General features: G+C 38.7%; 1 protein-coding gene across 1 annotated transcript in view; it reads right to left on the bottom strand.

Moving 5' to 3' along the window:
• The window catches only part of pard6gb (par-6 family cell polarity regulator gamma b), a 48,332-nt gene extending 21,921 nt beyond the window's left edge, over positions 1-26,411 (bottom strand). Inside the window, exons 1-2 of the mRNA XM_055220107.2 lie at positions 25,878-26,411; positions 16,839-17,061 (exon numbers count right to left, since the gene is read on the bottom strand). Of these exons, the coding sequence (XP_055076082.2) occupies positions 16,839-17,061; positions 25,878-25,952 (298 nt within the window). The 5' untranslated portion in view covers positions 25,953-26,411. The remainder of the gene's footprint in view (positions 1-16,838; positions 17,062-25,877) is intronic.
• Between the last annotated feature and the right edge of the window lie 304 nt (positions 26,412-26,715).

Below are 26,715 nucleotides of genomic sequence, written 5' to 3'. Positions count from 1 at the left end.
CATTTAACCCATCCCATTGCAAGTCGTAAACACACACACACACCCGGAGCAGTTGGCAGCTATCACTACACCCCCTGGGGTGCAATTGGGGTTAAGGTGCATTGCTCAAGGGCACCACAATCGCAAACCTGTCGGGTGTGAAACTCGGTGACCTTTGGGTTACAAGCCTGACTCTCAAACCACTAGGCTACGACGGCTTGCCTGGACCTGATATCGGCTTAACCAATTGCATGAGTTTGAAGCAGAACTACTTGTTTAGTTGATCAACAGAAGATGGTGCCTTAAATAATGACCAGGTCAAGAATGAAAGCCTACAATGGCTAAAGCCTGGAGTATAGGTTTTTTACGTGTGTGCGAACGTACACCGGGTGTGCCTCATACGTCTTATGCTGCGTTCACATAAGCCACGGTAGAGGCGTCAAGCGTGAGTGATTTCAATGTTAAGTCAATGTAAAGACGAGTTGACGCGCGTCTGGAGGTCTTGCGGCGCGAATGAGCCTTTAGCGCAGTAGACGCGTTTCCGCCTCATTCGCGCGTCTAGTTCGTGCGAATGACGCGAATTGAGTGTTGCCGTGGTAAACGCGCGAATTGACATATTTGAACTTTGGCGGAAAAACGTGCCGCGTTTACCAATCAGGAGCTTGCTCTAGTAGTGACGTGATTACAGGAAGCGAGCGGAGTCGCAAAAGCCTCTTCAATGACGCGAATTTTCATTCTCGATGACTAGAATTTCACTCGCAGCTTTCACGCACGAATGAAGCGAGTACACTCAAATGTTCAAGCGTCCAACTACGCACGGTAGACACAAATTTGACGCCTGGTGTGTCTGGTGTGAACCCAAAGTTAAAAAATGTGAAGCCTCTGGCTCTTGATTGCCCCCTGGTGGCTGACTGCAGTACAAGTCATAAACCCCGCCCTCTCCATGCAAACGAATGGGACTCTGCTCTAAAAAAAAAAGATATTTACACTTTCAACAAAAATTTTCAAAAGATGGTTTTGGTCCTTTCAAGTAGTTGTTATCACGCTGATATATGTTTAATTGTTAATTTTTGTGATAAGTTTCATTTTAGCTAGTTATTTGATGCTATAGAAAAGGGGCGTGTCGTTATGACTGGCCGTGGCTGAATTGGGCGCACGAGCATTTGGGCGGAGTTTGATATCGCGGCTCCGCCTCTGGTGACATTGTGTCGTCCATCTTTTTTACAGTCTATGACGTATGTGCAGTTTAGCTTATTTTACTTGACGTTCGACGCATACGCATTGCACCAAAATGTAATGCATTTCCTAGGCTACACACAACACTATCCATTACGCGCGGGATTCAAAAATCTGCACTATTCTGATGACGAAAATTGCGTCACATGCACAGTACGTAGACTTTCACGTACGCATACAAATGGACCTTTACTTTAATTACTGCTTCAATATTACTTCAATATTTCAAACGGGCACTCGGAGTAAATGGATGATTCTGGTAAACATGTCTGTCTGAAATTTTTGGAACCCTTGCTAATCCAGATAAATTCAAAAGCAGCAAGTAAAGATGGTTTAGCATAGAACAGAGCAGGGACCCCCATTTAAAAAAGCCCATTACTGAAAAGACCCAGCTGTGTCAAAAAGTGGCATGACAGCTGCTGTTTCCCTTTAAAAAATAAATAAATAATAGCAATCCATGAATAACGTTTATTGTACGATGTTTCCGAGAATCATTGCTGTTAATGGCAGTGCCTCGAGCTCCACTTGCTGTGCAGACAAAAGGCGCGTGTTATTCAAAGTAAGCGCTGACAAAAGAGAGTGAGGCCGTGCTACTGTGAATACAACTTTAAACTCAGCCAGAAGAAAAGGAACACAACCTCTAGTGATGTTTTTCATCCTTCATTTTTCCCCGTATGAAAGAAGCAACACATGGTCCTGCTAGTACCACACATGCCAAAAATAATCTCAGCAGGATCCCGGGGCCCAACCGAATGCAAATCTGCTCGCCAGCGGCACGTGAATTGCATAATCAACAGACGTCCTTACGTAACAAGCATAGCACAGAGAGAGAAACTCGGAATCAAAACAATCAGGCATGTAACATAAGCGAAAGGGGATTCGTTTCTGCGTTAGATCCTAATAGCAAAAATAGATTTTTTTAGGCCTGCTTGCGGTGGTGGCGGCAACACGGTGAGAACAAACAGCTGTGGGTGAGGTGTGTGCGTTGAAGGCCAGGCATTCTCTTATTACAGAGTTCCCAGAAGCCCACGGGCTCTGCATCGTCCAGCCAGATGTGCGAACGCTTCCCTGTGGTTGGCTGAGGCAGCAGACAGACGAAGAAGCCGAAGAAATAACAAAGCAGAACCTTCTAGAAGTATTAAATGCCCCTTGCGCTATAGAAAGCACAGCTATTCAAGTGATTTACTTACCTAATTTTAGGGCACATGCATTTCAAAAGTACTTAAAACAAACGTTTTGTAGCAAAGATGCATGAACAATTAAACCTTAATACGACAGAGATTACTTTATGATTGGATGCTTGCCGCCTCCAAAAATAACACACACAAGAGCAAAGAAGGGAGGAAAAGTTGGGACCTTATGAAGGATTTACACTCACTAAAATAAACAGTTGTTGTCATATTTCTTTGATTCTAGCCATGTGAAATGCTAAATATTAATAATAAGGCAAAAACACATCAGAGGCATCTTGTGGTGCTTTTCCATTGCATAGTACCCGGGTCGGGTCAGGTTATCCCACTTTTGGGGGCTTTCCACTGGGTTCAGTATGTACATAGTACTCGGTCGGGGTTCCAAGCGACCCGAGCTGATACCAAAACATGACGCGAAAACACTGTAGATCCCTGATTGGTCTGAGAGAATAGTCACTACCAGCGTCATCGCTATAATGTAAATTATTAGCTTTACCTTCATGCTAGCTTGTGCTGTCTCGAGTAAACCTGTTGTCATCTGTGCTCTGCTATAAGTTCCCAAACTCCCTTTTAGCGATGAAAAACATCCACAGGTTGAGAATCAGAAACACAATAAAAAAAATTTCCCAGACTTGCAGTTTGTGGCGGCACATTCGCGACGTGCACGCCCACATTATACGCTTAAATGCAACTTAAATAAGGCTCAGCGGAGTGCGTCGATTGACACCATGAGTGTTTGTACTGAAACTGTCATGTGAGACCGAGGTAGTGATAAACGTGATGTGCAAACATCTATTTGTGGTGGTCAATTTTAATTTTGTGCGGACTGAGAAATACATGTATGTATGGGAATGTACAACAACGCTCTAACTTGTATGATGTCACACAGCAGTAGACAGCACACATATAATGACACGCCTATAATCCCTCCCACTCCAAAGTTTTACTAAACTCGATGGAAAAGCTAACCAAGCCAAAGTGAGGTGAGCTGACCTGACACAAACCAAACCGTGGGGTAGTATGCAATGGAAAAGCACCATTAAAAGGATAGTTCACCAAAAAAATTTAATTTTGTCATTGTTTCCTCACCCTCAAGTTGTTACAAACCTGTATAGATTTCTTTGTTCTGCTGAACCCAAATAAAGATTTTTTTGAAAAATGTTGATAACTAAACTGGGGCACCATTCACTTTCAATGGTGCCCCAGATCTCCTTGGTTACTTCATATTTTCAAAATATCTTTCTTTGTGTTCAGCAGAACAAAGAAATGGTTTGAAACAGCTTTATGGTGAGGAAACAGTGACAGAAGGGAGGGGTTAAAAATATTACTAAAACTTATTATGGAGAAGCTAGTTCATGATGAAGTCTATGAATCAATGACTATAAAAGAAAACATGTATTAAAAAACAAAATGTTGATTTCACACTGACTTTAACCCACCTATAGAAGTGAAAGCAGTCTGTAATGACAAGAATCCGCATCCGCGTATTTAATGCCCGTCATTGATAAGCACACATACTCTGTGCTTGACTGTATATGCGAGTAGCCATCATTGACACATATCCTGCTCGTGTTTGTGAGCCGTCATTGACAAGCAGTACATAAACCCTGCGCATTATGTTGGCTGTGACCGTTTTTAATGATAGAGAACCGTTTGATATTTGAGATTTAAAAAAAAAAAACATACTGCGGAAGTATTGAGATCTCACTTGACTCTGTCGTCTATGTGACACGACAGTCAGCACTCAGCACATGATCATTTCAAACCCGTTTACAAGACAGTGCTCTTGTTATGTTTAATAAAAACGTTTACATTGTGTTGTAAAAATGATGAAATTATCTTGATACATGCTAAATTCGTAATGAGAACGTATTAACACAAGCTTTTTATTCTGCTTTAATATATAACACTATAAATAATAATATAAGTTATTTTATACAAAATATAATTTTATCTTGACATGCACATTATCTGGTTTATGTTAGTGCAGATTAATTCAGAGGACTTAATAGTTTGGTTTATTCGTTTTCATTGTAAGTCTTTAAAAAGTAATTATTTTAGATGCAATTTTGTAATATTTACAGCTTAAAGGACAAGTTTGGTATTTTACACTTAAAGCCCTGTTTTCAGATTGTTTATGGTGAAATAGAACGGTTTTGACTGAAATTTCGACATATGCGGCTGCCCCAAGAATTTTAGGGTGTTTGTTTACAAAGACGTGAAACTCACCGAGTGGTCAGGGGTGTTCACTGATATGCTCACACAAAAATCACTGCAAAAGATGCTTTCCAACAGCTGTTTTACCATTCGTTGTAAACTTGTGGATCTATTTTTCCAAACGCCTCACACCCGTACATTCTTCCGCTTAGAGCTTGAATAATAGACACTCCAGCCCATGTGGTGGCGCTAATCCGCCATTGCCAATTGCAAGAATAGAAACAAAGTTCCCGGCGCAGAGTAATACCGTACCTCACAGCACATCAAAAACTACGATAAAACCTGTTGGAATGCGTATTTTGCAGCGATTTTTGTGTGGGAGTATCAGTGGGCGCCCCTGGCCGCTCGGTGGGTTTCACGTCTTTGTGGACGGGGGTTTGATGCATTTTGGGAGGGATTGTTCCAGTGCACCATTGGACCCATTGTGGGGGTGGGAGGTGGAGCACGGGCCCCCGAAGATTATCGGGGCGGCCGCGTGTGTCGAGATTTCAGTCGGGGCCGTTCTATTTCATCATAAACAATCTGAAAACAGGACTTTAAGTGTAAAATACCCAACTTGTTCTTTAAATTCTCTAAGATCTTAAAAAAAATTCAGCAGAACACCAAAAAATTTCTGCAGACTGCGTCTGGCCCTGGTCATGACATGAAAAATCAAAATAAATTCTGTTTGTGTGCCTACTCTTCCTATAAACCAGTTTGCAAGATGTAAACATCACTGGTCCAGAAGCACTTCCTTTTTCAGTGTTTTAACACTGAAGAAAATATTAACATTAATTAATATTAGAACAAAATACAACCAACAGAAAATGTATAACTCGAGAATCAAATTTAGGTCTTAGAATCAAAATGTAAAATTAATGTGAACTAAAAAAAAACAACAGGAAGTGCTTTTGGACCAGTGTTGTTTACATCTGGCAAAATGGTCTATAAAAACAAAACCCCACATAGTTCTCCATTCCCGGTCATCTCTCTAGCCTTCACTGTCTGCCGCCTCACTCCATATCATGGACTGCTTTCAGGCTTTTATTATTCTCTTCTCCCTGTGGAAGAAACTTTCAGAGTGCAACTCTTCTAAAATTAGTCTTCCAAAGTGCATAGAACCGGCAATGCCAGAAAATTCCATGAAAAACTATTTCCTGTAGTTTCAACAGAACCGTATATATTGAAAGGCACATTTACAAGTGCATGCAAAGACATTTCAGTTGAATGCATTCGTGAGCTGTCAAATTCCATTCATTTTTGAGCATGAAAGGACACCACAGTGTGCTCATTGTTTAATATTTTTATGTTTGCAGCAAGTCAAAATGCTACTTTCCATTTTTTTCAGGTGTGATTGCTTTGGCAACACACAATGTAAGTGGATATGAAGAGTTCCTAATAGGGTTGTGCCGATAGACGATAGTATTGTGTATCGACGATCTCCAGACATATCGCCAATGGTAGGCTTTCATGGCGATAGTCATGACGATAGTTGGCGAATGGTTGTTATTATTATCATAGTTTTATATTAACATCCACATTGCATGCTTTTCCTCGCATGAGAGTTGGTGGGCTTCACTTTACGCGGAGAGCTTGTAGAGAGAGGATTCATTACCTGCACTTAATGCGCGCGTCTTGGACTCCTTCTACTGTAGCACTAAATCCATCGTGTCATGAGCAGCTGCGCTTCTCTCTGTCTCACGTGCACACGCTCTCACCTCTGTCCGAAGTCTAAACATAAACTAAAGTAGTAATCCTTATCTATTTGTTCAGTTTTATGCGTTTCATGCGAGCTGAGGCAAACTTTCCTTTTTTAAAAAATATGACCCGCTGCATATTGGCGCTTCTCTCACACTCGCGTACGTGCAGAAAGCTGCGCTCTGTCCGAAGTCAGATCACTAGGTATTAATCCCGTTTATGATATGCATTATAATGAGTTGTAGCAAACCATCCCTCGTGTTTAAAATAGGATTCTGTTTAAAATGTGATCGCGTTCCGCTGGACCGATGTGTTTAAAAAGGCACACCTGAGAGAGCACCACTGCTTGACACGTGTAGCCTTCTGCAACAGCACCAAACAAATGCATTGAATTGTTTGTATGTATGTGCGCGCGCGCAGATGCATGTTTTTTACAGTTATTAAGTAATCATGATAGGGTTTTAATGACACGCTCGCATTAATGGCATTAGTTTTAAGAAGGTTGCGGTCATGACGGTGTTGCTCTTGTTCTTTTTTTGTCCACCAATCAAGTCACTTGTTATAATGAGTAAAAAATTAAGAAATAAAAGAATTAGTAAACTACTGCCCCACCCCCCCATACTATTGTGTATCGCCGATTTCACAGGCTGATGATAGGACGATCTCAAAATGGGGCATATCGCCCAACACTAGTTCCTAAACGCAATTAACGGCATTTAAAAAAAATATATATTTACCGCCAAAATCAGTACTGTATTGTATCAGGTCAGTATTAAAAGTAAATTCTTCATTTTACGCAAAGTCTGATATCCGCTGTGTTATTCTGTCATCTTTTCTCCCTTTTTGCAAACCGCGACAAACGCCACTCCTCCTTCTCTGCAGAATGCAATAAATCCGCTCAACAAATTACAGCGCACCATTACACGCATTGTAAACAATAATGGTGGCGCTTTGAATACACACAGAATCCTAGTTTTCCTCATCTACTTTTTACTACGTGATCAACAAACAATCAAAATAATACTTTTGATGGCATCAATAAACCTGTGGTGGTTTTCTCTGGCGGGGAAGAAACGTAAGCCATCAAAATCGAATAATTTACGTTAGAGGCACTTAGGCAAAGAAAAAAATGCCGGCTGTGCTTGTTCTCGCGACAGCATCAAGCTTCTGTCATGCCAACACATTGACCCCAGGGGATCTTATAAAAAAACGACATTATTTTACTTGAAGTCAACGAAAATCGAGCAGGACCAAAACATTTCACAGCTGATTGCTGTCAAAAAAGTTCAGCAACGACATTCCAAGGATGACAACAGCAATGACAGTGTTCTTAATATGACAAAGTAAGTGTTTTCATTAATGCCATAAATTTTTTAATCAGTGTATACCACTAGTCAACTAAATGAATATAACATGGCAAAGATGAATGCACATTTATATATTGATTCAATAGATTTATAGCATTTCAGAAAAAAATTTCGAATTTATTGCATTTTGCAATATCAGTTTTATATATCAAATATAATATCAAAATCAGTTTTTATAATAAATCTTTGAAAATCAAATTATGGATTTTCATTTTTTATGTTATTATAGCCTAAAGATGCTATGTGAAAGTTTGTAACAGAAAATAGTGGTTTTCATCTTGTTGAAAACACGTTTTTACCAAAATGGATTTATTGCGTTTTGGAACCAAACTCTTCATATATATCTCATATATATGTGTGATTTCACCTTTGTCTGAAGTACAAGTTTTTCTAGTTCAGTATAATGTAGTTTTATTTTCTTTAGTTCAGTCTGTCTGTCTTCAAAAACAACAGAACAAAACACAAATAGGAAACCTTCATGTCCTGTATTAGTCTCAGTCCTTGAACCGGTCACTGCGAATTTAAATAACCCAATTTATACAGATCTCCAGGACTGTTAACAACTACAACTGGAAAAAAAATGCAATATTTCAGATTAAAGTTAGTTGAACTAATTTGCATTTTTATGCTGTTTGAATGTACCTCATCATTTTCATATGAATTTGAATAACAATTTGAAACTGTACTATATTATTTAAATAAACTGTTAGCAAACCGAGCTGCCTGACCTGACACTTCAGGTTCATTCTCAGTCACAATGTCAAGAGTCTAAAACTTTTACTAATTTTCAGCATCAGTCACACCTATAAAACCTACCATATTGGTAGCTGATATGAAACGCCATCATCATTAGTGCCCATTTTGGCACCATGTGTATTTTGATTTTATCTTATTTCACAAAGTAACAACACCTGAAATGAAGCATGCGTACATAAAAGCGTTTGCGTTTATGTACTCGCATAATGTTTCAGCCCTTAAAGTGGTAGCCGCCCTTCTAGCACACTAGAACTTCAGACGGGACATGTGTTCTCCATCAACTTCATTTCTAATTTGGGCTCGAATAAACAAAGAACATGTGTCTGTTTTTATCCACTAAACTTTCACTGTAACAACAAAATACAAAAGCACTCCTGAATTAAATCAACAGATGTTGCATGACAAAGATGAACCGGTTTAAGCTTAAAAAGTCAAGAGCTTCACAACAGGGTGGCTGTGTTTTCTACAGCTGATTATTGTGTCACAAACAGAGACATGACAGTGGTGAATTACGCAAGGAATACAAAACTAATTCCCAGACTCTCAATACGCTTTGTTCACACCTCATTTGGATTACTTATCATATATGCAAACTGCATGAAGAGAGGAAGCAGAATTAGACAGTGGTCTGTGTATATATTAGGGATGCTCCGATCGATCGGCTATAGATCGGTATCGGTCGATCATCACATTAAATGACTCTATTGGTACTCACTAAATTTGCTGATCTCATGAACTGATCTTTTTATTTACTTTTGTCATCATAGGGCTCCTGAATGCGCATGCACAGTGCAAGCATTTTTACAACCCGTTACTCGTGTGCAACTTGCAAATTTGGATTTCTCTCTTTGCCTTTACAGAGAAATTGGTATCGGTCGATCATGACGATAAGAAATCTGTACTCGGTATTGGCTTCGATAATCCTGATCAAAGCATCCCTTATTTTATATGTATAGACGGTTTCATCGGACGCACGTGATACACGTCTGGATCCGAACTTTACTTCCGGTTTGGTTTTTTTAATGGTCTGACTAGTTGCTAAACTGATCTCTTGAACAAATGCCTCGTCGAAAATAAAAAAAAATTGGTTTCCTAGGTAATATATGTGTTGTTGTTTTTTGCTTGTTATATAAATAAAGGTAACACTTTATTATAATGTTCATGATTTAACATTAGTTAATGTATTAACTAACATGAACAAACCATGAGCAATACATTTGTTACAGTATTTATTCATCTTTGTTAAAGTTAGTTAATAGAAATAAAGCAGTTCATTGTTTGTTCATGTTAGTTCACGGTGCATTAACTAACGTTAACCAAATTTTAATAAAGTATTAGTAATTGTTGAAATTAACATTAATAAAGATTAATAAATGCTGCACAAGTGCAGTTCATCATTAGTTCATGTTAACTAATGTAGTTAACTAATGTTAATTAATGAACATTATAATAAAGTGTTACCTAAATAAACTACGTTTAAAGAACTTTGTTGTTATTTATTCTTGGCGGAGTTTACCGGAAGTTACGTGCGGACCGCGACAGCCGCTTGTTTATGTTGTTACTGCTGAAACCGTCTATATGTAACATCTAACGCAACATCTGGGATGTATCGACACAAAATGTCTGTGATTCTGATATTCGTTTACTTTCGTTTATGGCAGAACTGCATATGCCAATACCGATAGATACCGATATTTTTGCATTTTACTCCTTGTTTTAGTCCAATTCAAAATAATCACACAGCATGATGCGTTTTTTTGCCAACTTTGAAACTTGATTTAAAAATAATTTACAACTTTTATCTGCTGATACAGATTATGTGCCGATATATCGGTGCATCTTTAATTTCTACTTTTACTTGGACAAAAATAGCTTCTTGTTAAAGGAAGAGTCTACTCATTTTCAATATTAAAATATGTTATTACCTTAACTAAGAATTGTTGATACATCCCTCTATCATCTGTGTGCGTGCACGTAAGCGCTGGAGCGTGCTGCGACGCTTCGATAGCATTTAGCTTAGCCCCATTCATTCAATTGTACCATTTAGAGATAAAGTTAGAAGTGACCAAACACATCAACGTTTTTCCTATTTAAGACGAGTAGTTATACGAGCAAGTTTGGTGGTATAAAATAAAACGTAGCGCTTTTCTAAGCGGATTTAAAAGAGGAACTATATTTTGTGGCGTAATAGCGCTTTTGGGAGTGCTTCGACTCGCCTGAAAAGTCCGCTCCCCTTCTCACTCTCATAATGGGAGAGGGAGGGTGTTACTGCGCCGAGTCGAAGTGCTCCCAGAAGTGCTATTGCGCCATAAAATATAGTTCCTCTTTTAAATCCGCTTAGAAAAGCGCTACGTTTTATTTTGTACCACCAAACTTGCTCGTATAACTACTCGTCTTAAATAGGAAAAACGTTGATGTGTTTGGTCACTTCTAACTTTATCTCTAAATGGTACCATTGAATGAATGGGGCTAAGCTAAATGCTATCGAAGCGTCGCAGCGGGCTCCAGCGCTTACGTGCACGCACACAGATGATAGAGGGATGTATCAACAATTCTTAGTTAAGGTAATAACATATTTTAATATTGAAAATGAGTAGACTATTCCTTTAACATAAAACTGTTTTGAAAAGAACCAAGCTGTGGTACTCCTTTGCAAGAATTTATTTGTTCTGATCATTATACAAAGATCTACAGAACATTACTGTGCCTTTGGCCAACGACAGGCCAGGGCAGGTGCACATCAGGTGGGTCTTTCCCACAATGCACAATCTAATGTGGAACGTAGAAGTCCCCGGTGTCTATCTCTACAGGGCATAGGTCTGAGTCTGGGTCTTAACCGAGAATAGGAATCCCATGAGTCAGTGTCTAGTGAATAACATCAAGTCTACGTCTGACTGAATCCAAGAAAGGAAATTAAGGCAGACTGCCTTTCTTCTGTTCTTTATGGAGTATTTAAATAAAGGAAGTCTCAACTGGTGACCTTTCTAAAAGAAAAGAGAAGGAGAATGAGTTTTAAGAGAAATATAAAGTTTTAGGGCTTTGTTGACTCCAGGGGGTTATAAAATTATTGTTTTGTCTGCATATGTTAAAACTATTTCGTTAAAACTGAAGAAAAGCCTGTGGGCTGTATCTGGTCTGTCAACATTTATTGCCTAACTAGTTATAAAGGTTTAGTTATGATAAGCACAAAAAGTTACATAATTTTGTTTTTAATGCAATATAACATAAAAGGTAATTGGCTTTTTTAACCATAAAGGTGGCACGTCCATATCTACTGATGCCATATAAAATACAATTCAAGATTTAAGTTTTATTGTCATATATGTGTTTTATTTTATTGGTGAGTTTTATGTTATTGTCATATATTGGAGTCCGTTTAAACTGACTGTTTTCCTCCAAAGTTCATGTGGTCTCCAACATGGCGTTTCTATGCGTGTACACCTCTTTCATTAACCTCTTTCTGACTCAGTGTCTATCTCTGTAAGTGTGTCTATATATCAGGACCTCATGAGTGACGGGAATGCTGGGACTCTCCGGTAACGCCCACCGAGCGCTGCTTGTTACGGGCTTACTCACGCTCAGGTTAAGAGAAGCCAAACCGTGAGAAAGCACCTCATTGTTCCACGTTCACAATGGTCACTATGAGCGCTGAATGGCACCCACAGCCACAAGCAAACAAATGAATTAGCATAATAGTACAAATCCCACTGACCACTTAAAAGCTTGTGCTGTCGCAAGAAAACACAGCTTACGTAATCCACGACTGAAGCCAGGAGCACAACATTACGTGCTTGAACGGTCTGACTGCATTCCACTCATTTCACCTAAGCGTCGCTAAAACGCATCGACATCAAGAAAATCCCAGAAAAACTCAGTAACATCACTTTAGGGTTTCGTGGGTGTGATCTGGGCCTTACTATGAGGTTGCAAAGGTATAGACTGGTGATTGCTTTGACCAAAGGGGCGTATTTCTAAATCTATATAATATTGTAGTGTCTAGATTTTTTCACGTAACATATAAAAAAAATCATAAAGGCAAAAAAACAAAAAATCATTTGTGACCACAAAACTAGCCATAAGTAGCACAGGTAGATTGTTACAGTACCCTAAAATGTATTGTACGGGTCAAAAATTTTTATGCCAAAAAATCATTAGTATATTACGTTAAGATCATAAAAAAATATTGTGTAAATAAATCAAAACTTTATTTTTTTTTAGTGGATGCAGCTGCTAAGGACAACTTTTCTCAATATTTAGATTTTTTTGCCCTCTTAGATTCCAGATTTTCAAATAGTCGGCCAAATATTGTCCTGTCCTAACAAACCATACATCAATGAAACGCTTACTTATTCAGCTTCCAAATGATATATAAATCTCAGTTTTCACAAAAATTGTCCCTTATGACTGGTTTTGTGGTACAGAGTCACATTTGTGTCTGTAGCACAAACGCACATGAGGATTTATGCTCCAAAGTCTGACACATCAATTTAGTGGTTTGATCAAATCCGTAATCCTGAGTATAAGCTAATGTTTGCCTTATGAATGCTTAAAACAGCCTGAAGGCTGTTCTCGGAAATTTGACTTTGCATTGCGTCTTCCTCAAGGCATTAGTGGACTGCAGTTGTGTAACTGCAGAGATGCAAAGTATGCAAATATCGCAGAGCAGTGTTCATACCTTAAATGTGTGGTGACAGAATTGCATTGGGATGAGCACAACTCAGCCTGATGAAGTCTGTTTTTGTCTCTTTTCACGTGGCTCTTTTGTTAGCATGAAATGCCTACCATGCCGTTAGTCTTGTGACCTGGTTTCTATAGGCGAAAAGATCCTTTAAGAACAGAGAGATCTGAACCCACAAATGAACTGCCATCTGTATCAATAACATTAACACAACAATTTTCTATAAACTAATAAAGTTTTTTAATAGTCTGATGTCAGCATTATTACAATAGCAGGAATGCTGCTGTACTGAGGCACATGACTGCTTTTCCATGTTTAAGTGCTATAATCATGTCCCTAGTGCTTCTATTGACCAAGAAAATGTAACTTTGTTTTGGTAAACCATTCTCTGGAAGCATGTGAAAGATTAGGTCATTCTGATTTCGCTCCTGTTATGACGTAGAAAGCGGGTCTTAATACCGCCCCTTAATCTGCACCATCCAACCACAGCACTGCCATTTAGTGCAGAAAGAGAGTGAGAAAATAATTGACAGCACAACTGAGTTTTAATTTCAACAAACCACCATTATGGTGATCAATGTTTGCTTTTCATCCGCTTATTGGCATTTTAAAGGATACACCCCAAAAATGGCACATTTTTGCTCACACCTACAAAGTTGCAATTTTAACATGTTATAATAAATAATCTATATGCTATTTTGAGCTAAAACTTTACATATGTACTCTGGGGACACCAAATATTTATTTTACAGCTTAAAAAAGTCATGTGGAATGTCCCCTTTAAATGGTAGTTAAATATACCAAGTCAATGTCTATTAACTAACACTTGCACACAATGTGGCCATTTGTTTTTCCACAAACAGTGTGGTCCATTCAGTAAACACTGACAAACAAGTACGATACAAACTTTATAAGTAAAATGTTTCAAAGCTGTTATACAAAATATCATCACTCTTGGAAATGCTGCTTGTCCAATCACATTGGTCGATCACAAAAATTACCCTTAAATTAAAGTCATAATGAAATTAATATTAAAAACTTTATTTGGGGGGGGGGATATTGTGTTTTTTTGTTTCAAATTACTTATCTGTGAGCTTTGTTTTTTTTTTTTAAATAATGTGCCCTCATAATCTTTAAATCAAAAATGGTAATCTCCTTTCCTCCACATAACAATCTCTATTTACTTCTGGTCACAAGGAATGGTAAGAGGGCGGAGCCTGTGAAAAGGTCGCAGCGATTAGCAAATAGCAACATGACCCAAATTTCAACGATTCTTGATGGACGAATTCAAGTCCAGCTTTACCTTTTATTTCTCGTTTCACTCAGACAAACGTCACGACAAGGAAAATACGACAATCGCCACTTTCGTTTCATTGTGACTTCAAGCGAAAATATGCATTGGCCTTTGACAGAAAAAATATTGTAAAAATATTTAAAAAAATGTGACCCTGTCTGTAACATCCGGCTAAAGTCTCATAATCTGATAATGTGATTGGAGATCAAAGTTTGATTTCAATCATTGATTTCACTTTAATTTCAATCTTTGGCATGATCTTACTCAGTCAATATTAAAGCTACCATAACACACGCTGTTTCTGCATATCTAATGTTAATCTGCATTACCTATAGAGAGTATGAAAGACAGATCAGCTGTACCGTTTTTTTTTCCGATAACGTACGAATAAATTTGTAAGGAGGAGTTACGAGCTGCGGGAGGAGCCAGTTACACTGGATAGCTTATGATTCACTTCATGTTCATGTTGTTACGTGCCTATTTGCAACATAACACAGAAGTCTTATTGCCTGCAACTCATGACCCAGTTGGTACTTGAAATCTAGCGTTAACAAACACACAAGCAAAACTCTGCTGCTACGCTGGATAAACAAACTACATCCATCGTTTCAATAATGCTGGCTTTCTTCTCCTTACATGTAAAAACACACTTTTTCTTTCGTGCCATTGTTGAGTCTTAATATAAAACAAAGCTGTCGCGTGTAGCGATGCCTGTGACTTAGGGCGCACTCACATTGTCCAAACCAAACCAAACCATGCCCCAGCGCGATTGTCACCCCTCCCTACTCCCCCAGGTGCACGCACTCACACTGTACTTTTTATCGATCCGAGTCCAGGCGCGCTTTCGTCATTAAAATGCGATTGTTTTGAAAAAAGCAGGAAGTAAAGCTCTCTCTTAACACTGGAACCCACCGTAATGATAAGTCCTTGTTTTTTATTCGGAGTCGTTTGGTGCGCGATTACAGACAGCCTTCTCACATGTCATCATATTGCTTAGTTGATCTGTCACGTGCGCAGCTCGGACATTCACGTAACCCTGCTGTGCGCATCAAAAGGTTTTTACGGCGGCAGATGAAGGTGAGTGGTCGCGCAGCTGACGTCTTCACCTTTTGAATCGCACTCAGGCGCGAATGCACTCACACCACAGCCTTCCGCGCCTGTGCCCAAGTGAACCGCGCTCCGGCCCACCTCTGCAACCCGGCCGTGGCGCGATTAACCAATCCGCGCCCGGGCACGGAACAGAGCGATCACACTTGTCAAACAAACCAGGCTTTGGGGGTCAAACGCGCCCGAGCGCGGTTTGGTTTGGATAGTGTGAGTGCGCCCTTAGCGTCCTCAGTTCTCGCTCTACCGCGCTGATTGACGTGTGGGTGTGGTTTTCCAGGGGAAGTGCCCATAAAAAGAAATGATACTTATGGCTTACCCCGGATACGTCAGCTGGACCCGTATTTAAAAAAAACTTTCAGAAACAGTCGTCACAGAAATACTCTGTCATACGTCCAACTGCTTTTTTGACACTTTGCCTATGTTAAGCATGAGAAAACCAACTCTTAAACTGTGTTAATAAATCTGAATGCATGACATACCATTGAACCCCAATTTAAAGATATCAATGTTATATTTTCACAAAATAATGTTGGATAATTTTATGTAAAAACAGTAAATCACAAAAAATTACTTTAGCTGGGTTTTCACATACTGTCACAAATCTATCAGTCTATCAACCATGCCTTAAAAAGCAATAAGAGATGAAGTTAAAGCATCACCTGACATCTGAACAGACTGTCAGACGACTGAACTGGTCAAACATTATCTAACAGCACACAGACCTTGTAACAGTTTGGCTACAGGATGCAGATTTGTCTTTAAGGGTGCACTGGGATTTACAGGAAGAGTCTGAGTCTCTTTACAGGAAAGAACTGTCACTCTCTTCCCTACCATCAAAACCAGCAGCCTTCCTGTAGAAAGTTATCTACAGACCACAGGCCATCTATCAAGCACGCATGAATGTGTGCTGGGCCATGAAAAAACATGTGACGGCATAATAGCTGCACTTTAGGATGGCGTGTTTGTATACGTGTGCATTTGTATGCTTGAAAAACAAAGCATACAATCAGAGATCACATGACTGTGTTTACCCTGTATTTTTGCCTGACGGTTCACAGGAGGCAAAAAAGTGGGCTTAATCGGACTGGATCACTTTGTAAATATGTACTTCACTCCGCATTCTGTTACATTTTAACCCCTGACAAACCAGCATGATTAACTTTCATGGCCAATTCTCCAGTTTCATCTTACTACTACAGAGCAGAAACAACAAACAATGCTGCAAATAAAGGTGGGACATCCACCTCGGACAAAAAAACAGCTGAAAGAAAAACTAAGACACAAACAGAGAACAAAGGGATGTGGGTGGGAAGAATATGAAGGGAGAGAGGTCATACCTTGTCTCTGTATAAAGATTCGCAGTAGGGGGTGTGCGGTGGACACGGCCTTGCTGAAGTTCTCGTCATTATTGATAGGGAGAAGGTCTCCGTGGATGTCAGCGTATCCGATCATCACCTCCATGTTTGCGATCTTGTGGATGGTCATGATGAGACTGTAGAATTCCTGAAACTTGCCAGGTTTTTGCCGATCGACGGAAAACCTCCGGAACTCTGCTCCGTACTGCAAATTAAAACAGGAATCAGTATGTGCCTACAAAGAAGTGACATGATAGCGTATTTAAGTGGTTTACAGACTACCAAACATTAGAAAACTAATGCTGATGATCCGCACAGTAGTTCAAGTGATTCGCTGAAAAGATTCAATTCAAAGAGCGATTTGCTTACACAATGGACATTATTATGCCAGCTATGATTGTGCAAAAGTTGTACCCTACACAAAAACAGTATGAACCCAACAAAAATTTTTAGAGCGTAATTTAACGGAAATGAAAAGATGTGGTGAAATCCCTCGATATGTCAAGCGTTTAGCAGCGAGAGCAAATTAAAGTCAAATCTTCCTTCGGCCCAGTTTCAACATAATAGACATAATATAGTCTCGATTATGTCTGGTTGTGACACTGCTTTATCAAAACAAAAGCTATCTTGTTTTTCATTCTCTGGTTGATCTATTTAGTCTTTAAATACATGAGGAATCAGAAAACAAAGACTTTGAAAGATAAAGACAGGCCTCCAACAGGTTTTACCAGGCAGATGGAGAATAACCACTCGACTCTGCTGTCATGAACTTGGCTGCTGTGCTGTATGTAAAGAGGAAACGGAGGCAAAGGGGGTCTGAGAGACAATAGCATGAAACACAATGAAGAACGATGAGTAAGCAGAATAAATCTCGACAACGACGGAAATCACCCCATTACGTTCGTAACATCCACATCTGCAGCTGAGCTGCGCGGATGGACAAACCAAACAAATTTCTAAAACACACTACAGGAGCCGTCCGTACCGCATGCGCCCTTACGTAAAAATAACCAATGACTAGGCGGCAGCATGTTGTAAACATTTTAATGATGATACAGTACAACGTACAATATTATAGGCCAGTGGCGACCAGTGACTTTTTTTCGAGCGTGCACGATGTGGAGCAAATCACAACTAGGGCTGTGTATTGACAATATATGGTACATATCACGGTATGATACAATACGTTTTATGTTACGATACATTGCGATACTTTTTCTTTTTTTATAAAAAATTTAAAAAATAGAGCTGAATTTTTTTACTTTTTTAATCTCATGTGTAATCAGAGTTTAGTGTTAAAGGGACACTCCACTTTTTTTGAAAATATGCTCATTTTCCAGCTGCCCTAGAGTTAAACATTTCATTCTTACCGTAATGGAATCCATTCAGCTGATCTCTGAGTCTGGCGCTATCACTTTTAGCATAGCTTAGCACAATCCATTGAATCTGATTAGACCATTAGCATCGCGCTCAAAAATAACCAATGAGTTTCGATATTTTTCCTATTTAAAACTTGACTTAGTATCTTTCAATAGCAGGGGACTATTTTCGGGCACTGAGTAATATATCTACACCTGCTGTAGCCATGTTCCAGCAGCAAAGTCCTTGATTATTACGCCGGAATGAGAGTGAAGTTCCTAACCATATCTGTCTAGAAAAATCGCAACTTTTAATTTTTGTCGGTCTTAGTACTCGATGCAACTACAGAAGAGTCAAGTTTTAAATAGGAAAAATATAGAAACTCTTTGGTTATTTTTGCGTGATGCTAATGTCTAATCAGATTCAATAGATTGTGCTAAGCTATGCTAAAAGTGCTAGCGCCAGACCCGGACCAGCTGAAAGGATTCCAAAATGGTAAAAATCAAATGTTTTTTTTTATTTTGAGCATATTTTCCAAAAAGTTGAGTGGTCTTTAAGTTAGTGTCTTGTGAATTTTGTGAACGTGAGCGTCTGTTTTATCATAAACCATTTTGACACGTGTGCAGCAGGTACGCATTTTGACATGACGCACAGGTTCACATGTAAGGGATAATGTAGAGGCAGCCGGTAGTTTTCGGGAAATAAGCCCTGACAGTGTGATCAGGACCCGACGCGAAGCATATTTGTTATAAATTAACATTTTTATCCTTCCGCGAAACTTTGCACAGATGCATAAAATGATCGTAATACCTTACTAAGATCTTCTGCTTCATACTTGTCTGTCTCCATTTTTTTCTCTTTTAGCCAGTCTTTGAGAAGTTTTAAAGCCCATTCTGTATTTTTTTGAGTGTTGGCTTCGTAGCTGTCATGCTCTATTTTGTCAAGTTCAGTCTCAGTAAGCTCTCTGTGTCTTGTCGTTGTTCGTTCTTCTATCCATTGTTTAAATGTTTAGTTTTTTCCGTACATGTTAAAATGAATGTCAAACTTTTTCCATTCTTAATTGTGGTTGTCCAGTGTTTGTCACAAGATGGCGCCAAACAGTAATCTTTGTTGGAGCGGAGGGATTTAAAACATACAAGTAGTACCGGCTATGCGTTATTACTTTGAAACGGTTATTATTTGAAAAGAACGAACCTGCAAATGTCTCAACCAATCAGAATCAAGCATTCCAGACAGCCGTGTAATAAGATGTAAGAACACATATTTTAACATGTTGAGCAACACACTTATATATTTTAAATTCGCACCCCTCAGAAGAGAAGTCACCAGCCGCAACTGTTACAGGCATCTAACAGCAGCACGCATGAGGTCAGCTTGAGGTTATATCTCTGATCACGTGACTGCAATGCAGATGCATGTCTTGACTGTCCCCATCCAGTCTGAAAACACAAACCTCGCATTGTGCTCCGCAATAGCGGTAACGTCTGCAGCTTCCCAGCAGTCATTTGTGGACGGGGTTGCTGTACTTCTGTAATTATGCCCTAAGAATGAAAGTCCTAAATTAGCCAATGGCAACCTGTTATTAGCATGAATCTGAAGCAACAGAAATATATTCTGAGGGTCTCCGGGATGGCAGGCATGTGATCAAACTGACTACGTGTGAAAATGTGCAAAATTCCCCTTACGCAAAAACCATCAGAGCTCGTAAGCGTAAAAATGTAATCTATTCATCGAGTCATGACAAGTGATACTTTACTGACAAAGCCCACTTTACATGCAGTAGTTCACAGGATAAGTGATTCAGAGAACCATATTTCTGTATTTAGTAATGAATCAAAAACTCTGGGCCGAAATGGAAACGAAAATACTGGATGTACTTAAACCAAAACTGAAACCTAAAATTACTTTAAAATTATTATTTTTAATCATTCATTTAAAGGAATAGTCTACTCATTTTCAATATTAAAATATGTTATTACCTTAACTAAGAATTGTTGATACATCCCTCTATCATCTGTGTGCGTGCACGTAAGCGCTGGAGCACGCTGCGGCGCTTCGATAGCACTTAGCTTAGCCCCATTCATTCAATGGTACCATTTAGAGATAAAGTTAGAAGTGACCAAACACATCAACGTTTTTCCTATTTAAAGGGATACTTCACCGATCTAGCATTCAGCTCCGCATCTGCAGAAACCCGGCAGCACTACTGAATGACCACGCTTCCCCCCATCACCTCCCCCCGAGAGGAGAGACATCCGAATCCCGGCTCTGCAAAAAAGTCCCCCGATGAGCTTCACCAAAAATCGTCATATTACATCATCGGAGGACTTTTCTGCAGAACCAAAATGCAGATACCTCTCCTCTCAGGGGGAAATGAGGGAGGGAAACATGGTCATTCAGTAATACTGCCGGGTTTCTACAGATACAAAGCTGAATGCTAAATCGATGAAGTATCCCTTTAAGACGAGTAGTTATACGAGCAAGTTTGGTGGTACAAAATAAAACGTAGCGCTTTTCTAAGCGGATTTAAAAGAGGAGCTACATTTTATGGCATAATAGCACTTTTGGGAGTACTTCGACTCGGCACAGTAACACCCTCCCTCTCCCATTATGAGAGTGAGAACGGGAGCGGACTTTTCAGGCGAGTCGAAGTACTCCCAAAAGTGCTATTACGCCATAAAATATAGTTCCTCTTTTAAATCCGCTTAGAAAAGCGCCACGCTTTATTTTGTACCACCAAACTTGCTGGCACAACCACTCGTCTCAAACAGGAAAAACGTTGATGTGTTTGGTCACTTCTAACTTTATCTCTGATTGGTACCATTGAATGAATGGGGTTAAGCTAAATGCTATCGAAGCGTCGCGGCGTGCTCCAACGCTTACGTGCACACACACAGATGATAGAGGGATGTATCAACAATTCTTAGTTAAGGAAATAACATATTTTAATATTGAAAATGAGTAGACTATTCCTTTAATGAATCCGAGTTGGACTACATACCAAGAACTACAAACCAATGAAATAATCAAACCTTTTTAAAATTAACCAAAATTACCTTTGGATTAGATGGAAAAAAATATATTCTTCATTTAGTTGTACACAACAGAATCAAATTTAACATAGTTAAATTAACATCTAAATAATGACTAAATAAACTATTATATGCAAAACAGTAGTGAAGTAATCCAGCAACTCAGCACCCTTGTTAATACTATGTTTAATTAAGATACACAATCATTTTGTTGAAAACAACAGGCAAGACACAGCATGACAGTGAATCTGTTCTGCTCATGTCAATGGGTTTCAAATGAGCTTCAATGACATCAGCACCTGCTACATAATAATCCAGCATGAGCTACTGAAAACTGTGCACTTCATCATCAGTTACTGACAGATTCGGTCAACATTAGCAACTATATTTGATAGCCTGTTGCGTTTCAGGGGACTTAAAAATACGTCAATGAGTGTGATCTCCGATGCTAGACACATTAAAGGAATAGTCAATTTTCTTAAAATAAAAATCCAGATAATTTACTCACCACCATGTCATCCAAAATGTTGACGTCTTTCTTTGTTCAGTCCAGAAGAAATTATGTTTTTTGAGGAAAACATTGCAGGATTTTTCTCATTTTAATGGACTTTAATGGACACCAACACTTAACACTTAACTCAACACGTAACAGTAAGAGTTTCAAAGGACTATAAATGATCCCAAACGAGGCATAAGGGTCTTATCTAGCGAAACAATTGTCATTTTTGACAATAAAAATAACAAATATACACTTTTAAAACCACAATTTCTCGTCTAAACACATTTTTGCCGAAACATCAATGCAATTACGATTTAGATGAGTTAGTTTCTCTTTAAAACACAACCAAATTGATCAACATGTTCAGGAGAGAGGACACTGTGTTTTGCCTTCACAACATCACCTGCAGTGCTAAACACACGCTCGTCTTCTGACTCTTTTGCAGTGTTTTCACTGCTACAACCGATTTGTTGCTGCATCGCATTTACTTGCTGACGAAAATAACCAAAAATGTGCGCTTTGGCAGAACTGCGTAGATGGACGTTACGTCAGGGAATGAGGACATTGAGAGTGTCAAAATAAATGTATCTCATATTGATATTTTATGTGTGGCATCGATCCGTTATAAATATTGATGTATGTTTCATACCTAAACCATGTTTTGTTTTGTTTTTTGAGCACTGAGCTGCATTATGTCAGCTATTTTCTAGTATTATCTTAAAAATATCATATTCTTCATTTATCCATTGACAATGATAGTCATATTTTTGCCATTATTTAGTTCAACAGAACGGTTCATGCTCGCTTTCTTTGCATATTGTATGCTCCTAACATGCTTTCAAATTTCTCACATGATTATTCATGCACTTAATCATGCCGTGCGTATCAGAAGCTTTTATTGTGACAGCTGAAGTTGAGAGAGGATATAATGTTTATGTTTAACAAGGCCCTGATAATTTAAGTTTGACCTTCACTGGTGCACTTATTGAAGGATGAACCAGTGCAAACTTTTCAGTTGAAGTCAGTCTTTTATGATAGACAATGTCATAGTTGACGGCAAGCTTTCAGATCCGTGCTTCGGCACAGTTTGCGCTCACACCATTGCGCCCAGGCAAATGAACCCGACTTTGGGGTTCAAACGTACTTGGGCAGGGTATAGTACACATAGTACACCTTTACCTATACAACTGTTGCTATTTTGTCTCATATAATTCAAGAGAGATCCACAGTGTGTGACATCATCTATCATAAAAGACTGTACAGAATGCATTGCAATTAAAGCAGCGCTGACTTTCAACTGAAATGTTTGCACTGCTCCAGTTCATCCTTCAATAAGTGCACCAGTGAAACTGTTAAGGTCAAACCGAAATTATCAAGGACCTTGTTAAACATAAACATTAGCCACTTGTTTTTTAACACTGGGTGCCAGAAACAGCAGGACATTTTGGAGACTTCCCCATATCCTACTCTTATCTTTAGATAGAGAGTCAGAGCCATAGCACCTTTCTTGTCATTTCAACCAGTGAAACCAAACAATTAGGGATGCATATCAATTAATCGCGATTAATCTATAGCAGAATAAAAGTTTTTGTTTACATCATATATGTGTGTGAACTGTGTATAATAATTATGTATATATAAATATGCACACATGCATGTATAATTTTAAGAAAAAATATATTTATATATTAAGTATTTATATTTATATATAATATAAATTATACATAAATATACAAATGTATATACACATGTAAACATTGCTTAAATATATACATGCATGTGTGTGCATTTAACTATACAAAGTTATTATATACAGTACACACACATATATGATGTAAACAAAAACTTTTATTCTGCTATAGATTAATCGCGATTAATTGATATGCATCCCTACAAACAATGTTTCTTTAGGACCAAGATGCTACATAAGACAATACAGGATAGACACTTTACTATCATCTTAAATAGACTTAATAAAGCATTAAACAGCACAAGACTACATAGTGCATGGTGTACATTTTTATGTCAAATCGAGAAAGGGACTGGAAATTTAAATGTTATGCATACATTACACTTTCAACTGGACCTAATCTTCAGCGCATGTGCAAACTCATGTGACATACTGTTTGAACAACCTGTGATCATCACTGCTGCCTTAAACCCACGACATGACCCCGGCTAATTTGAAGGTACAAGCCTAAGCAGAGCCTAACCTGGCCCAATTTCCAACATCAAATCCTGTGTAATCTGAGAACAACTAAAAACTTTTCATCAATCGACAAACCCCGGCAGGTCCGGGCAAGCTGAAACACAGCGCTACAGCCAAATACACACTACAGATCTTCTGTTAAATACCTGTACGACATTAGGCACTAGGCAGTACCCTAAACCTAATCTTATCAAGTGTCAGCATAGCGCTCCATCAGACTACATTTCCAACTGAAATCCAGATAGATCAGGGGAGAATCTGGCAGGGATTGAGCAGTCGGGGGAGTGTTTCTGGAAGACGTACAAAGCCCTAGACACATCAGTGAGCTTTCTTTAGATCTAAAGTGTTTGGAGACAAAACTAGCTCCTCACAAAGAACATTGCGACATGGTTCACTTGGGAAACACTCTCTTCTCCCACACTCTTATCGCCAACAGAGTTCCTCTAAGAACAACCCTTCCTTGATTGGAATATACTGTACAGGAACTAAGTGATGACATTATAAAAACACAACAACATGTGATACAGAGAGGTGAGTGACATCACAGCGATGACTCATAAACAACACATCCATTGATAAGATGTACTACTAATCATCAAAGTTCATCGAAGATCATGAAGACCCACCCGTCAGCATTCACACCAAAATTCTTGACTCACAGGTTTTGGTTTCACGCATTCACCTATTGATACTTTAGTTGGGGCTTTCTGACAACTAACAACAAGTATTGGGTCTTTCGGGGTTTGGTGGGAAAGCGGGTGGATCCGTATCACTCCAACATTCATATGGAAGTTTCTGCCTTATCCAAAAATGGGGGCCTCTTGTCTTTAAAGACCCCAAACAGTGGATCCTTTCATTAACAACAGTAGCGCGGCCTTTCAGTCGCTGTTATGAATTAGAGCATGGCCAAATAACAGAGACGAATAATAAGACAATGGAAACGTAGTCTGGATCCGGGAATGTCGCCCAAACATTCCAGCAATCAGGACCACCACATCCACATTATAGAAATTGTCTAGCCAAAGTTTCTCACAAAAAGTTTCTCCGGACACTCAATTTTGAATATTTTTACACGTTTTTATGGTTTCTGAGTTAACAAGTGATGTCAGTCAGATATAAAGAGATTTCTGTTTTAACATATTGTTTGAAACTTTGTCAGTCAAGCATTTCCCCATAAAATATGAAAGTTCAAAGTCTCGCTTTGATGATGAATATGAATATATAATTTGGTTTTAAATTAAGCTCATGTTATTCCTAATAGGAACTACTAAATGAAACATGGACACGTGACTACATAGACAGACATACAGATAGTTTACCAATATCATATCCTATATGAGATACTAGGTAACCTTATATTAGTATATAGTATCAATTTCAAACAGTTATCTTCTATAAGTGAACATTATATGAGGTGTAAATGTGATACTTAATTTGAACTGATATGAAAAGTACAAATTTCAGACACTATGCAATGCACAAGCAAATCAGATAGGTCGCATCTGAAAGCCACATGCTGCATCCAAATGTACAAAATTACATTTTTATAACGTTCGTCTGATGTTTAACAACAAAGTCTACTTATAGCATGTATAGTTAAAACAAACAGATTGCAAATTATTTAAAGTATCGAGTTCAGTGACAGTTCAGGCGCCGAAACGGTTATCGCACGACTCTGTCTACAAGACTTAAATTAGTGAACTAAAACGCAAATGCAAAAATAGATCCTCATAAAAAAAAGTTTAAATGCATTTACTAGGCACTATGATCACTTCAGACTACGCGTTCGTGTTGAATAATATTAACTTGACATGATGGGCTGCTAACCAGAGTTAGCCATCCATACTTTTCCCAACTGCAAACATCGTACAACTATGCAACAAAGCGAAAGATACCGTGCACGTCTTTTATATAAAACTTACCTTGCTTTTCACTTCCACGGCATTCATGTTTAAGCTACGCAAAGATTGCGATTTATTATTGAAGCTCCGGTTCATTTTGCTCGGTTTAAAGTTTTTAGCCCGTCCAGGATGAGGGGCTCAGTTTATAAATCCGTTCCGTTATTAAACTCCAATGTGTGATTTCAGGATGAGGTAAAGTCAATCTTCCAAGTGTCACTTTTTCTCAAGTCGGGGTCGCGATGTGTCTCGATCACTTCGTAAACTTCTGGTGAAAAATATGTGAAAGACAAATCAGCGCCTCTCACTAGGGGGAGTGGGGTAAGTTTTCGCATATGACATCATCCTTTCCTCGCGCTTAATCCTGAAAGCCCAGTTTAGGAATTGTACTATGGTGAAGGGTTGGCCTGTGAATATTCAATACGCAATATGACGTTGGTCTGGTAGGCGTAACTGATTGGCTAAAAAGTAAACATTAGTAAGTAGGCGTTAAATAAATGAACAAATATGAAAAAATAATTTACAGCTGATTTTCTTATTGAAGCACCCACGTTTTATTTCCCATTTAAATCAATTTATATTTAAATTTGTGAATAGATTTTAGTTTTATCCCACATGTGGGCGTATCTTCAAGTGCTGACTCGTTCGGAAGGCGTGACTCATGTATGAACCAAAAGGATCGTAGACTGGACGCCACAGGTTACCAAGCAACCAAGGAGCGATTCAATGCGTTCAGTCTTCGCCATAGTAGGATTTGTACATTCCCTCCCAAAAAATCATACCATATGTAAATGTAATATGACATTACATTTTAGGACAGAGGAGGTATAAATGCACCTGTCTTTTTAGACTGTGATTTTTG

The sequence above is a fragment of the Misgurnus anguillicaudatus genome, chromosome 20 (assembly GCF_027580225.2).
Source record: "Misgurnus anguillicaudatus chromosome 20, ASM2758022v2, whole genome shotgun sequence".
In the NCBI taxonomy this organism is placed as follows: Eukaryota; Metazoa; Chordata; class Actinopteri; order Cypriniformes; family Cobitidae; genus Misgurnus; species Misgurnus anguillicaudatus.
This window is presented reverse-complemented; position numbering and strand designations above follow the sequence as displayed.